We start from the raw sequence: 14001 nt of genomic DNA, 5'->3' as shown, positions 1-14001 counted from the left end.
CCCATTTATCTACTTGTATGTATTCTCATTACACACAATAAATAGTAAGATTCTCACTTACAAATATTTTTAGTTATAGACATGAATCTACTTTAACATCTTAATTAAATATTATAATTATTACATACTATTTAATTGACTATACAAAATTACCTTAAAAGGTTAAAAACTTTAATGGTTTCATAAATATACTGAATTGAGATGAAAATATGACAGTGACAGGTTTTACTGTACATTTACTATTGCTTGCTTAGGAAAACCAGTATATCTATTCTGTATCTCAGTGGACATGGTATTTGGTTTTATACTACAAAGTGTCTAACAAACTGGGTTACAGTGTTTACGCCACACCTATTGGTACTTCTTACGCCAGTTAAGACTTACTTTGACTTTACGTAAAGTCAAAACACCGCAGGTTTAGCTGACAGACAGACTAATGCTTACTCTACGCCATTTACACAGTCAAAATGCGCTCTGAATAGATTGCACTTTGACCATGCTTCTCAGTCAGAGCAAAGTCAAAGTATGCTCTGTAAAGGTTTATAAATGGCCACTCCGATACAGAATAGGTCTGCAGATGAGAGTATTCATAAATCCACAACATTTGAAAATTATACAGGGTGGTCAAAAAGTCGTGGATCAAACGAAATAGGGAGATAGAGGAGGTCATTTCTAGCAAAAAAAAATTCTACAGCATGGCCATATTTAATTTGCCCTAAGAGCTATGAATATTTTTGGGTTTTATAATAAAATACCAGATTCTCTTACAATTAGACTAATTAAAAAAAAATGAGATGAAAAACAATAAAACAAACGATGTTGTGTCATTACTAGATAATGTATCAACACTACAAACCTTCGATTAAGGCTCTGGCTACCAAATTACAAGAGCAATTAATTTTTTTCCAAAACTTTTAAAGCGTTACCAAAAATTAAATGTCACTTTAAAAGCGCACTGTGAAAAAAAAAATGTACTACGGAAAAGTGACCCTGTATCAGAAAAACTTGCTGATTTAATGCCAATTTAAATGAGGTATAAAACATCACTCTTTGTTTCGTAATTCTGGTATTATAATCGTTTTTTCATATCAAGGTGCAAATTTCAGTAGATTAGTTTAATTCAAAATAATTTTGAAGATTATCATGCTGCTAGTTAAACTGCTAGTTTTTTGTACGTTGGAATGCTAGAAACATCACTGTGCTTGTCACACTTAAAATTTGTGAAAAGAACAGAAACTCTTCACTACCACCACATGCCAGAACTACCCAGAACGCCCTCTTTTCTAGGAAACAAAAGGATAAAGAAACTATGCCTCTCTTTCACATCCTTCCTTATTCCAACAATGCAAATAGAAAGGATGATTAGTGTGAACGAGAGGCATAGTTTCTTTATCCTTTTGTTTCCTAGAAAAGAGGGCGTTCTGGGTAGTTCTGGCATGTGGTGGTAGTGAAGAGTTTCTGTTCTTTTCACAAATTTTAAGTGTGACAAGCACAGTGATGTTTCTAGCATTCCAACGTACAAAAAACTAGCAGTTTAACTAGCAGCATGATAATCTTCAAAATTATTTTGAATTAAACTAATCTACTGAAATTTGCACCTTGATATGAAAAAACGATTATAATACCAGAATTACGAAACAAAGAGTGATGTTTTATACCTCATTTAAATTGGCATTAAATCAGCAAGTTTTTCTGATACAGGGTCACTTTTCCGTAGTACATTTTTTTTTTCACAGTGCGCTTTTAAAGTGACATTTAATTTTTGGTAACGCTTTAAAAGTTTTGGAAAAAAATTAATTGCTCTTGTAATTTGGTAGCCAGAGCCTTAATCGAAGGTTTGTAGTGTTGATACATTATCTAGTAATGACACAACATCGTTTGTTTTATTGTTTTTCATCTCATTTTTTTTTAATTAGTCTAATTGTAAGAGAATCTGGTATTTTATTATAAAACCCAAAAATATTCATAGCTCTTAGGGCAAATTAAATATGGCCATGCTGTAGAATTTTTTTTTGCTAGAAATGACCTCCTCTATCTCCCTATTTCGTTTGATCCACGACTTTTTGACCACCCTGTATATGTGATGGCCAGTAGAAATACTTTCCAATGTATGCCAACATTGATGTTGTTATTAAGATAAGCAAAGATACACTTGTAAGGTGGTATGAGAGAGCCAAATTATGCCGGAAAAATAAATTAAATGCTAATTATTTCTACTATACAATTACAGTGGATCATTGCTTAGCACTATACAAGAGACTTATTAGTTAATTTAATCATACTGTACAAAATAGACCACCATACTGTCATACTAGCTTCGCTTTAGACAACATTGGACTTAAATCATAAGAAATAAAGCAATTAATTGGATGCACACAAATAAATGATTAAAGATTACATACTGGGCCTTAAAAGTTTATAAAATAATTTATAAAGATGGGATCCTTTGTGTTGACTCGACAGTGATTCCTGTATCTTCAAGCTCAATAAACTCCTGTATTATTCACTTCACTATTAAGTATTAACCATTCACTATTTGTTTATTAAGTTTTTCAGTTTAATAACACTATTATCAAACCCGATGGGGTACACAGCTGTCCTTTCAGCGACTGTTTTCCTGCACTTGCACTTAGACTTCTTGCACCTACTTGCACGAGCTACCATTGAATTTTACACATAAGAAGCCTATTTTGATACACTTTCCGATTCATTTGCTATCACAACAAAAAATATAATTTATATCTACTTATATAAAACTAAGGGTTTCCAGAAGAGATTTCGAAATGACAATTTCTTTAAGAATGTTAAAATATCTTTTCTAGAATATTGTCATGTCATACTAATTCTAACCTTTGATCAATCGCAAATTTTGACCTTGTATGGGTCTATAAAAATCATAGTTTCACAAAATAATAATGTACTTAAAGCAAATGTAACAGCTACATACATTTAAACGGCAGTGAACTAATTAAACAGAAAATACCATTTTACCAGTAAACATAAATACGTATACTGTATAATAATAAAGTTGATAAGCTCTATGACTTCTTAACTAACTTTTATTGTTAACATGATAATCATATGACCAAAAGAGTCTTCTTATGCGAAAAAGGCAACACAGATTATCGAGCGCTATTCCCTATGACGTTCAAATCTTACACTCATAACTTTAATTTATAGGGAACAAACTTGACAGTTTCTATTGAAATATAGACTACCCGTAAGAAGTCTATACTTCAATGCATTAATTTATTGTACAAATTGCAGAACCATAGCTCACGTAGACTTTGCAGAGTTACCTCTAAAATAGGCGGCACATATCGAAAGTGGGCTATGGCCCTAAGATTCATTATTTAAAGATCAATTAACTTAAGGTTTAAAGGTCATAGAGAAACATCCAGCCCATAGATGAGATTAGCTGAATTGATAGTATTTATGCTGCAACTATGCAGTTCAGCTAAAAGCTACAAAGTCACAAAAAGCTACATCAATCATTATTAAAATTCCAATAAATGTCATTGGCTGAATTTAGGGTCTTCTTGTAGCAGAAAGGCTATAGATAGGTATAAGGATAAGGATAGATTCAGCCAATTTTATTTATCAATTGAAATTATAGCAATCGGAATCACCTGTGATTGCCCAATGTTTTCTCACTATTGGCTGAAACACATTGTTGCAACGATACTACTATAAATTTAGCAAATCCCAAAAATTTAAGATCTTTTCCAATAAACAGCACATGCCATAAAACATTTTTTTAATAAACTTGCAAGCTGTCGAAAATCGTCTAATAAATATTTTTAATATGTGCCTAGCCTACAATTTTTTACGACATATTTAAACATATGCCATAATATTATGTTATCTAAACTTATTTTACTACTAACACCTGATGGTATTTATTTATTTAATAATGACATCACAACCTGTTCTTCGGGCAGAACATTGCTGAAGGCCTCGCAGTTGTTAATAACAATCATGGCCAGCTTTTTGATCCTTTGGTATGGCGCCCGATGGCGTAGCAGCGCATATAATATCTCTATCCCACCCTCCGCTTCTACCAGACTGCAGTATTTGGAAGCTGGAACGTTCAATATTACCATTATAATGTGTCCAAACTAAGAATAGGAAAGCAAAAACCTTTCTTTGTATCTTACTTTATGCTACTACTTGTCAGCTTCAAAGGTCGGTCAAAGTCTTGACGGCTTAATAGACATACGCGTGCAATGAAGATCGAGATTGGACAAAGCCCAGATGGCCTAATATTGGCACTGGGTCGTGTGATTTTTTACAATAGCTGACTATTGCCTCAAAAGAGAAGTGGTTAGCACTGTGGCGTGTGACACGCGTGAAATACTGCTATTTTTGTCTCAAATGGCTAGACGGCCCAATGGGGTATGCAATAGTGTCACACACAAACACACACACACACACACACACACGCACGCACGCACGCACGCACGCACGCACGCACGCACGCACGCACGCACGCACGCACGCACGCACGCACGCACGCACGCACGCACGCACGCACGCACGCACGCACGCACGCACGCACGCACGCACGCACGCACGCACGCACGCACGCACGCACGCACGCACGCACGCACGCACGCACGCACGCACGCACGCACGCACGCACGCACGCACGCACGCACGCACGCACGCACGCACGCACGCACGCACGCACGCACGCACGCACGCACGCACGCACGCACGCACGCACGCACGCACGCACGCACGCACGCACGCACGCACGCACGCACGCACGCACACACACACACACACACACACACACACACACACACACACACACACACACACACACACACACACATTATTATTCATTTATATTAACTTAATTTTAATTTCTTTACTTTTACTTTTACTTATTCGTACATTACTTTAAGTTAAATTAGAGCAAATGCAACAGGGAAGGCACTAACTCCCATAACACAGTCTATACTTTTTTGGGAGTTAGGGGTCCATGCATAACTTGTAAATCTTTTTTGCAAATAAACGTTTTTATTTTATTATTATTATTATAGGGGACGGCCAAAAGTTCAGATGCACTGGGGTGTGCACACTTACAGGGTGGACTTAGAACGCTTGCAAAAACGAAAACACGTGATGGTACTGATGATTATTATTAATAAGATACTGCAAAAAAACGACAGCTAAATTAAAATACCTGTTTTTTTAAAGTATTGCAAATAAAACATCTGTCTGACGCTAGAAGTCAACGAACGTCGCGTAGACAGTTACCGCGGAGGCAATGCCCAGTCGCATGCGCCCCGCCTACGCATTGACCCCGAGTTTTAGCTAGACATTGCGGCTTTGAAAAATACTAAATTACTAAAACAGCTACAAGTATAAGGCAAACGGTTATTGGTATTGGATTGTGTTTAGGTAGTATAACAACATCCCTAAGTTTTTGTTAGCGTTCTGATTATACCTTGTTTAATAGTGACCATATGGGTTCAAATGAGAAGTTCACTTACGATAAACAGTGGTGAGGTTCGCCAAAGCCCAGACGGCCCAATGTTGACACTGGGGAGTGTGATAAGCGTGTAGCAAAGTCAATATTGGCTCGAAGGAGCGGTAGTTTATATTCCGTTCCGCTCTACGATCCCATCTCTCCACCGCTGCGGCCAAGCGCTCCAGAACTACGTCCCGGGATGGCTCATCTACAGTCCACGCTTCAGGGCCGTCGGATGCTATGTGGGCTAACACACCCGCGGCGTTGTAACTAACCTGTTGACGTTATGAGTATTGAGTTTATGAGATAACCGTAATGATGTTCTGATTTCACGCTGGCGGTAGTAAATGGAAGATTGTTTTATTGCGCAATAGTCAATAATGCTTAAAACAGCAACGATGAGATGTAGGTTAGAGCGTGCTTGCCTAGAGGATGCCTATTCACTCTTGCTCTTAAGTTATTCAGGCAGAAACACAGACAAAGAAAGGGCATTCTAAACCTTAGCGGTTGATACAAAAGTTAAATAAAAGAAACTTAAGAGGTTAAAACTAAAAGCTTAAAAAAAATACCTCTATTCCATCACTCGAAGAATCTAGAAGCTCGTTGAAAACATTCAGGAACAATGTATTCATGAGTCGTGGCCTCAGTTCAACCACTTCAGCCACATTGCCCAGAAGGCCCATCATGTTCCTGAGCAATTCCTCTTTATCCGGGAATTTCTAAAAATTACACATATGGATATTCTAAAAATAAATAAAATAAACATGTGTGCAGTCCGCTCACATGCGGTAGAAGTGAAAATTTCAGAAAATTAAACTTCTAAAGAATGAGACGAATACAGAGTATCGGGAGTAGAATATTGTAGGGTTTATCTATACTTCCATACTAATATGTTGTAAATGCGAACGTGTGTTTGCCTGTCTGCTACTTTTTCACGGCCCACCAGTATGGTACAGAGATGGCTTGGTCCCTTAAAAGGACATAAGCTACTTTTAACTGGGAAAATCAAAGTTTCCACAGGATTTTAAAATAGTGGGCATATAATAAATAAAGTTGTGGGCATCACCTAGATAAAGATATTGACATAGGTACAATAAGGCCAATGAGACAAGATAAAAGTAGAGAGAAAGACGGAAATCTAGTAATCGCTCGCTTTCGCATGTAACTTAATAAGAGTCAATTTGTTTACGTATTTTATCTCGTCATGGTATATGATTTATCAAGCTCGCTGTATTTAGACCTTTCGTCTTAGTTTAGAGATTTTGTTACAGTAGTCTTTTTTTTTACCCTGAGGCAATCTAAGAAGTACTGCATGCCGTGGTTTTCCAGAAAACGCCTGCAGTTTTGCGGAGTCTCATCGGTGACGTTCCACATTGTTGACCAAGCCACCTCCAGCACATCGTCGCATAAACGTCTATCAAGCCGGTCGGCGATCAGGTGTAACATTTTCTGTAATAATTCCAGTAGGTACTGTTAATCTTTAAAAATTGATATTGTTTGGAATGAATGATATGATTTGTTGAAGGTAGTTTAATAAAATCAATAATTGACTCATTTCTATGTCATAAGATCTGTTAAAAGGTCATTTTAATAGAATTTGTATAAATATGGGTGTGGGAATATTCAACTAACTATTCCTTTCTTTTGTATAAATACCTAATCTCTCTTCGTCTCTATGAGTACACTCAGCATAGCTGTCACGGTAGAAGTGCACGAACGGAGTGCACAGTAGGACGGGAAGTCAACAAGCATATGAGATCAGCGAGTTAGAGAGCCAACAAGCCTAAGGGACCGGTTACAAATACTTGTCCGCTTACCAGCATAACATGCACGAACCAACGAGCCTAACGAGCAGGGCACAAATACCTGTTCGCTCACTCGCTGTAATATCAACGAGCCAACGAGCCAGGCGCGCGGGGGGTTCATTTTTATTAAACAAAAATATGTATAAGATTTAAAAAATATGATTATATACAGAGACATAGAGCATAAGTACATAGGATAATAGATTAGAGAGATTCAGAAACAAATCGCATGTGAGCAAATACTTTAAAGATTCAATTTTGGAGATAGATAATATCCTGGATTAACACATAGGCTACTTTTTATCTCGGAAAATAAATGAGTTCCCACGGGATTTTTAAAACCCACAAGAACAAAGCTGTAGTAGTATGATAAACCTGGTTAAAATAAAAATGGTTCAAGATCAGAGTTATGACTGTACAGTGTACATTCAAATCCGGTTTTCGCGAGCTATAATTTAGTATGCAATTGATACTAACCTCTATAGCATCGTGATGGCCGAGTAAACGTTTCTGCTGGCCATCTACATGACAAGCTAAAGAGTTCAGGAGATAGATTGCAATACGTTGTACGAATCCATCGTTAGCTACGTTGGCGACGCCGTTCAGTAAAAGACTTACTACGCGTTCATATGCAAACAGCTGAAAAGTAAAGATTTAAAAGAAATGAAATATTTCACAGTATGCAAAATTTAAACTTTTTAGTGTTTTATTTCCTCGCAACTTAGGAGTGCAGTTACCAGCAGTATCATGTTTGGGAAGTTGGGATTTCTATGATAACATTGTCTGTACTTGGCACCTACAGCACATGAATCCTCACGGTTTAGGAACGCAGTACCCCTACAGCATCATTCCTGATACTGGTACTGGTTATTGATACTGATACTGCAATCAGGAATGACGAGTTGGGACTAGAAGTTCAATCATGAAGTTGTTGCTCAGTACTTCCAATAATAATTTACCCTGAATCCTGTTCCTGAATCTTCATAATACTGTGGGCATAGCGCTGCAGCATCAAGATTGAGAAGTTGAACTTCAATAATAAAGTCTGTGCTCTGCACCTTAAATATTATTATGCCATCAACAATTTCTAAGCCCCTATCGTTTAGGAGTGCTGTACCCTGCAACTTCAGGGTTGAAGAGTTGGGAAGTTCAGTCATGAAGTCATTACTTGGTGTCTAGATCTACAGTATCAATTCACCATCAAAAATTCCCAAATCCCACATAAGTAACTCTCCCACTCACCATATCGCTCGGGATCTTAAACTGGCATAGTGTCAGGCACCCATTTCGCATTAAGGTCTCGTCTTCTAGGTAAGCTTCCATGCCATTCAGCAGCGAAATTATGATGCGTTTCTTCAGCTTAACTCCAATGCGATTCTTTTCTGTTCCTTTCATTATATAGAATAGGATGGCACTGAAAAGAAAATCACACATAAGACCACAGCCTAAAAGATTAGAAAGTCGGTCAATGGAGATGTCGGCAGAGCAATTTTGTGGAGTCACAGAGACAAGGAAGGATTATATCAACCGGCAGAATTCAACAGAACAAACTTTGACTATATTCGGACCGCTAGGTTGGATATATATAATAAGAGACAGGTTGAGACTGCGATCGGGGTAGGGACACATACACACGCAGTGCCTGCACTAACCCGGTGCGGGATAGCTCGGGTGCCGTGCGGGTGTGCGGGGCGTTCCCCCACTTCATACCCTGATTGCCATCTTGACCTTCGCATACTTTAGGTGCTGCTATGGCTATATAACCAGCTTGTCTGCAAACCACCTCACTGTGTGTCATCTTAACTATACTATATTATACCAATCAAAATGATATGTTCCTTTATATATAATGCATAAACTTTGATGAGTGCATTTGCCACATTTTCTCTAGTCATTTCAAAAATTCCCCGTTTTTAGTATTTTATCACAGAGTTTACACATATTTCAGAGAAAATTTATTTTACCTGCACGGAATCTGTATGTGTTTTTCTGTAACATGTTGTTCCATAGCATCAATCACTACAGACAAGGTGCGGCTGGCATAATCGTTGTATCTTTCCGTTATACGGAACTTGTAGTACAAGTCATTGAGTACCCGTGACAACATAGCAGGCCGCTCAATGAAAACCTCGGCAGCTATTAGGAGTTGTTCTTCATTGGAGTCTCCTGAAATCTATCAAAAAGTAATGAGGTGAACCATACATATAAGAGTGAAGAAATGACTGACAATTAAAGATTTCTATAAGTTTTTCAAAAACCATGGTTAATTATATCAAAATTAATATCAACATATTTGCAAAATTTCCTTTTAATTAACTAATAAAAATTATCTATTTAAATAAACAACTACAGTAGAGACTCGATTAACCGCACCAATTGTTGTCGGACTAATTGTTGTCGTAAGGCATTCAGATAATGGAAATTCTGGATAATTGAATGTATGAAGAAAAGCAATTTTTGAACATACATATTATTAACACATAATGGATCTAGGATCTTTATTCAAAACCACAAACACAAATCAAACTTATCAACAAAAATCAATGTTTATTACAAGAATAAAGATAAAAATTTGTAATACATATGTATCTACTTACATATATTTTCTTTAATTACTAAATTATTGCAATCTTAATCATCTTTAATTTAGTTTAAAATATTTGGTAATTGTCATATGGCATAAACAATTGGTCAGTTGACAATCGGGATAATCGCGCATCCATATGACTGAGGTCCAGATAATGGAGTCTCCACTGTAGTTTGAAGTCAGTGTACTTACTACTTTGGCAGGGATGTCATGTCTCTGGCATGCACCGTGATGGGTCCCATATAAGCCTAGGAACTCCAGAGGATTGTTGACTCGGCTCTCAAGCCCTGGTATGTCACACCGGACTTGAGCAACTTGAGCACTCTCCGTTAAGTCAGGTGCACCTTCTTCATTGAGGGCTGGGATGGCAGAGCCAGTCCCAGCCAAGTTTGTACCAGATATATCTAATGATTTTAAATATACCAATTTTGTTGCTATACTAGCTAAAACCTCACTGGGATTGGTGTATTGGTTTAATCGATCGTCTGCCTGAGATATGTCTAGATGTATTAGAAAGCGCAGATGAGTTGTTATAGAATCCATCGCTAACTTTGTCCATCTCACATTGTGAAGCACGAGATGTCTTAGAGATATCATCGTCGAGAAAGTCCAGGTTGAACCCGGGACATTGGAGTTGCACACGGTTAGATGTGTGAGATAAGGCAGTGGTCCCGGATATATTACAGGAGAAGTGTTGATTCCTTTGCAATAGACGGTGAGTTGTTGTAACTGCGGTGATCTGGTGAACGACATGTATTCCCGAATGAGCCGCGGCGGATCTGGCATATTATCACGATCTCTTTCGGCTGGCCCAATTTTGAAGCTCACCAGATGGGGACAGTATCGAGCAATCAATTCTAGCCACTCAGAAGATAGGTACTCACAATGCAGCAATTCCATCCTGATGAAATCGTGCTCCAGCAGCAAATAGCGAAAGCTCTCGGTTGAGATTGTTGCATTCCGCAGGTGCAGATTCTCCAAACGAGTTCGTGATTGGTCACGGAACAAGCCTACTAAGCGATTGTCAACGCGATCCTTTTGTTGATATACCTTCAAAAATCTTTCACAAATCTCTGCGGGCAATATTATACCTTCCTTGAAGGCCCAACAGTCCCATTCACGGTCCCATTTGGTGTATATAGATAAATTGTCAATGAAGCATTCCAAAGCCAGATCTAAAAGGCTATCCGGAGAGTTATCGTAAAGTATTGATATTTTGCGAGCCGACATTCTGAAAGGAGTCCTGATGTTACATGTTAAAAAGCGAAGGTAGTTTTGGCGATTGACACCGTGTTATTTTTGAGACGCAATAATATAAACTCTCTTGCCAGTATATTTGGTGTCCACCTTAAGACAAGTGTATTTGACTACTTCGTGAACAGGGATCAGGAATTTAGGACTAACACTTAATGAAAAATTCTCACCAAACCACCACAGCTCTGTCTACTTCTCCGAATTTTTTTCGCAATGTGCAAAGATGCAAGTGGACACAGACAAGGAAAAGTGGATGCTAGGTCTATTTTGTAACCATAGATTAATAGAGAGTTTTCTTTTATTAACTAGTTTTACGGCTCTGGATTCTAACCCTTTTAAGCCTGATAGTTTAAAATTACAATGTCATGAATTCAATGCTACAGTAACTATATTTTGTGACTATTCGCACTAATATCCATTCCATTCAAATCAATTCAAATACCTTGCACAGCTAACAATTATCACCCTATATCGTACAAATTTAACAATTCCGACCATCAAAAGGAGTGTAACACACAAAGATAGTACAGAGCATTAGTATGCTCTGTCAAGCGAATAGTTTTTTCGTGTGTACCTATTTAAGTTTGGTGGCACAGTTGAAGAAATAAATCTAAGTATCACTGATTTCCAGATAGTTACCATTTATTATCTGTTGTAGTTCGACTGATTTTATTTATTAATCAGTTCATTAGTAATGTGTACAGTATCGTAAATTAAATTATACCATTTTAACTTTACAGTGTAAGTTAATGGGGATAGAAGATTATACATGCTGATACGGAGACTTGAGATGTTTTCCTCTGAATCCTGGTGTAACAACATGAATCGTGCTTAAAGCTCAGATATGCCAGTTTGGAGCTCTTACTAGTTAAATTAATTAATTTTATTTGAATTAATGTAGTACTAGGTACATTAATCTAAATGATACCTATTTATTTGAAGTTTGTGTTTATACTTCAGGTGATAAATACCTATTTTCTTTAGTTACTGAATGAAGTCTTATAATAATTATAAATAAAAATAATTTTCTGTTTCCATTCTTTTATTTGAAACCTATTCAATTTCAAAAAAAAAAGTTAGGAAGAACCCTAGCAGACTATGCCGTCTACGCTAGCAGAGTTTAAAAAAATATTAAGTACTTAAGTACCTACCTAACATTTTTTTGGAGTTATTTATCTTTGATTAAGTATTTTTGAATAACTATTCTTTAAATAAATATTTATTTTATTTTATTTACCTTTAATACCTACTAAAAAATAAAAATCGTAAGTAAGTAAGAAGTAAGTATAGAAATATCTAGTCAGTGACTGATCAACTGATCATTGATCAACCACCTGATACAGTTTCTGATTAGGTAAATATTTTATAGGATATATTTCGGAGAGTGTGCACAGGAACTTTTCGATCTTGTCCCCCTTCACCATTTTACCACCGAACCGCAAGACGTCGGGCGAGTTTCCATCCTTATGTCGTCGACATTCCATCTACACGCACGAAACGTTTTGCGTCTTCATTCCTCATACGCATGGCTAAGGTTTGGAATACTCTCCCGCGATCTGTGTTTCCTACCAATTACAATCCGGGTATCTTTAAAACAAGAGTGAATAGGCACCTTCTAGGTAAACGCGTCCCATCTTAGACCACATCATCACTTTCCATCAGGTGTGATTGTGGTCAAGCGCTTGCCTATAGTGAATAAAAAAAAAAAAAAATGGTTGTCATTTGACCATTTTTTGGATGGTCACGTTTATTGGTTCGTACAATTCGTAGACAGTTTACAAATCAACATTACCTAACTCCGTGCTAAGAATATAAATTTTTCTTTCAACTTTCTATATTTGATCGTTATAGACATTTTAGTTGTCGTGCAAACGCAATTTGTTTTAAATCTGATAACCTTTTGACCCTATAACAAGAGATAGCAGGTAAAAAACTTTGACGTAAGCTTTTTTACACCTTTTTCACCTATTATCTCCTAAAGCCACCATGATCCAAACTTCATAGTCGTTGATCGTCCTCTGTGTGTTGGGGACTTTCAGTTTTTGTAAAATAACGAAGGTCTGGTCTTCGCTGGATCTCCCTACTTGGGATATTGCTTAGAATTTGCAAGAAACATGAGTAGGTAGGTACCCAGCATGGCGTGTACGGGATTTCACTTCCCTCTTTCCTTTCACATATTGTTTTGCGCGTGAATCCAGCGGTTCCCTACGATTCGTTTCATTTCCTTCTGTCCACGTACAGTATTTATTTAACTGGTGGGTCTGCGGTGCTAAGTTTTTTAAAAAACGTTTTCAGGATTTCAAAGCCATCTAGTTAAAACTGAGCAAACTAAATATTACTGCATTATCCATAATTGGCTTGTCATTGGCCAGCGATTTACGAACACAAAAGTTTCGACGTAGTTCTACAGAGCTGATATAAATGGCAGAACTGTGTCCTCGTAGTTCGATAGTCTAGCCAAATGACACAGATGGAGCCGTCATCGTAAACAATAAATTTTCCTGATTTTACTGTATATTTTGTGATTTTACATATTGAAGAAATTAAATACGTATTAGTAATTAATTTTTAATTAGTCTCTAAGCACATTTTCATGTTTTTTCAAAGTCAACCGAAGTTTTTATTCAGAAATAGATAATATTTTGTGTCCTGTATCATTGGTTTGGTCAGGTTGGTCATATTGTTTGCAATATGACCAGACCATTCTCGGCTGGTATATAGTGATCTGTGATTCTCGGGTTTGATTCCGTACAAGGTGCAAACCAAAAAAAGTTAAAAACGCAAGCATCAAATAGGTATTTTAGAATCTAAGCTAGGTAAAACACCTGTACCTATTCCTAAATTGTAACAGTAAATACCTAGGTAGATATCAATAA

At 37.1% G+C, this 14001-nt stretch overlaps 1 protein-coding gene across 4 annotated transcripts; it reads right to left on the bottom strand.

The window, feature by feature from the left end:
- Positions 1 to 2426: 2426 nt before the first annotated feature.
- LOC123880212 (protein zer-1 homolog) lies at positions 2427 to 11369 on the bottom strand. 4 transcript variants are annotated; one of them, XM_045928203.1, is made up of 9 exons: positions 11296 to 11369; positions 10064 to 10610; positions 9249 to 9457; positions 8527 to 8698; positions 7762 to 7923; positions 6767 to 6928; positions 6049 to 6198; positions 5502 to 5754; positions 2427 to 4081 (listed from the first exon to the last, which is right to left on the bottom strand). In XM_045928203.1, the coding sequence occupies exons 2-9, from the start codon at positions 10466 to 10468 to the stop codon at positions 3900 to 3902; spliced, it is 1695 nt and encodes a 564-aa protein (XP_045784159.1). In that variant the 5' UTR covers positions 10469 to 10610; positions 11296 to 11369; the 3' UTR covers positions 2427 to 3899. The 4 variants fall into 4 exon arrangements, with proteins under 4 accessions (XP_045784159.1, XP_045784158.1, XP_045784157.1 ...); XM_045928202.1 differs by having other exon boundaries at positions 10064 to 10275; positions 10756 to 11360; XM_045928201.1 differs by having other exon boundaries at positions 10064 to 11102; positions 11296 to 11360.
- Positions 11370 to 14001: the final 2632 nt, after the last annotated feature.

This window comes from Maniola jurtina, chromosome Z (genome assembly GCF_905333055.1).
Source record: "Maniola jurtina chromosome Z, ilManJurt1.1, whole genome shotgun sequence".
In the NCBI taxonomy this organism is placed as follows: domain Eukaryota; kingdom Metazoa; phylum Arthropoda; class Insecta; order Lepidoptera; family Nymphalidae; genus Maniola; species Maniola jurtina.
The sequence above is the reverse complement of the archived record's forward strand: the minus strand, read 5'-3'. Positions and strand labels throughout refer to the sequence as shown.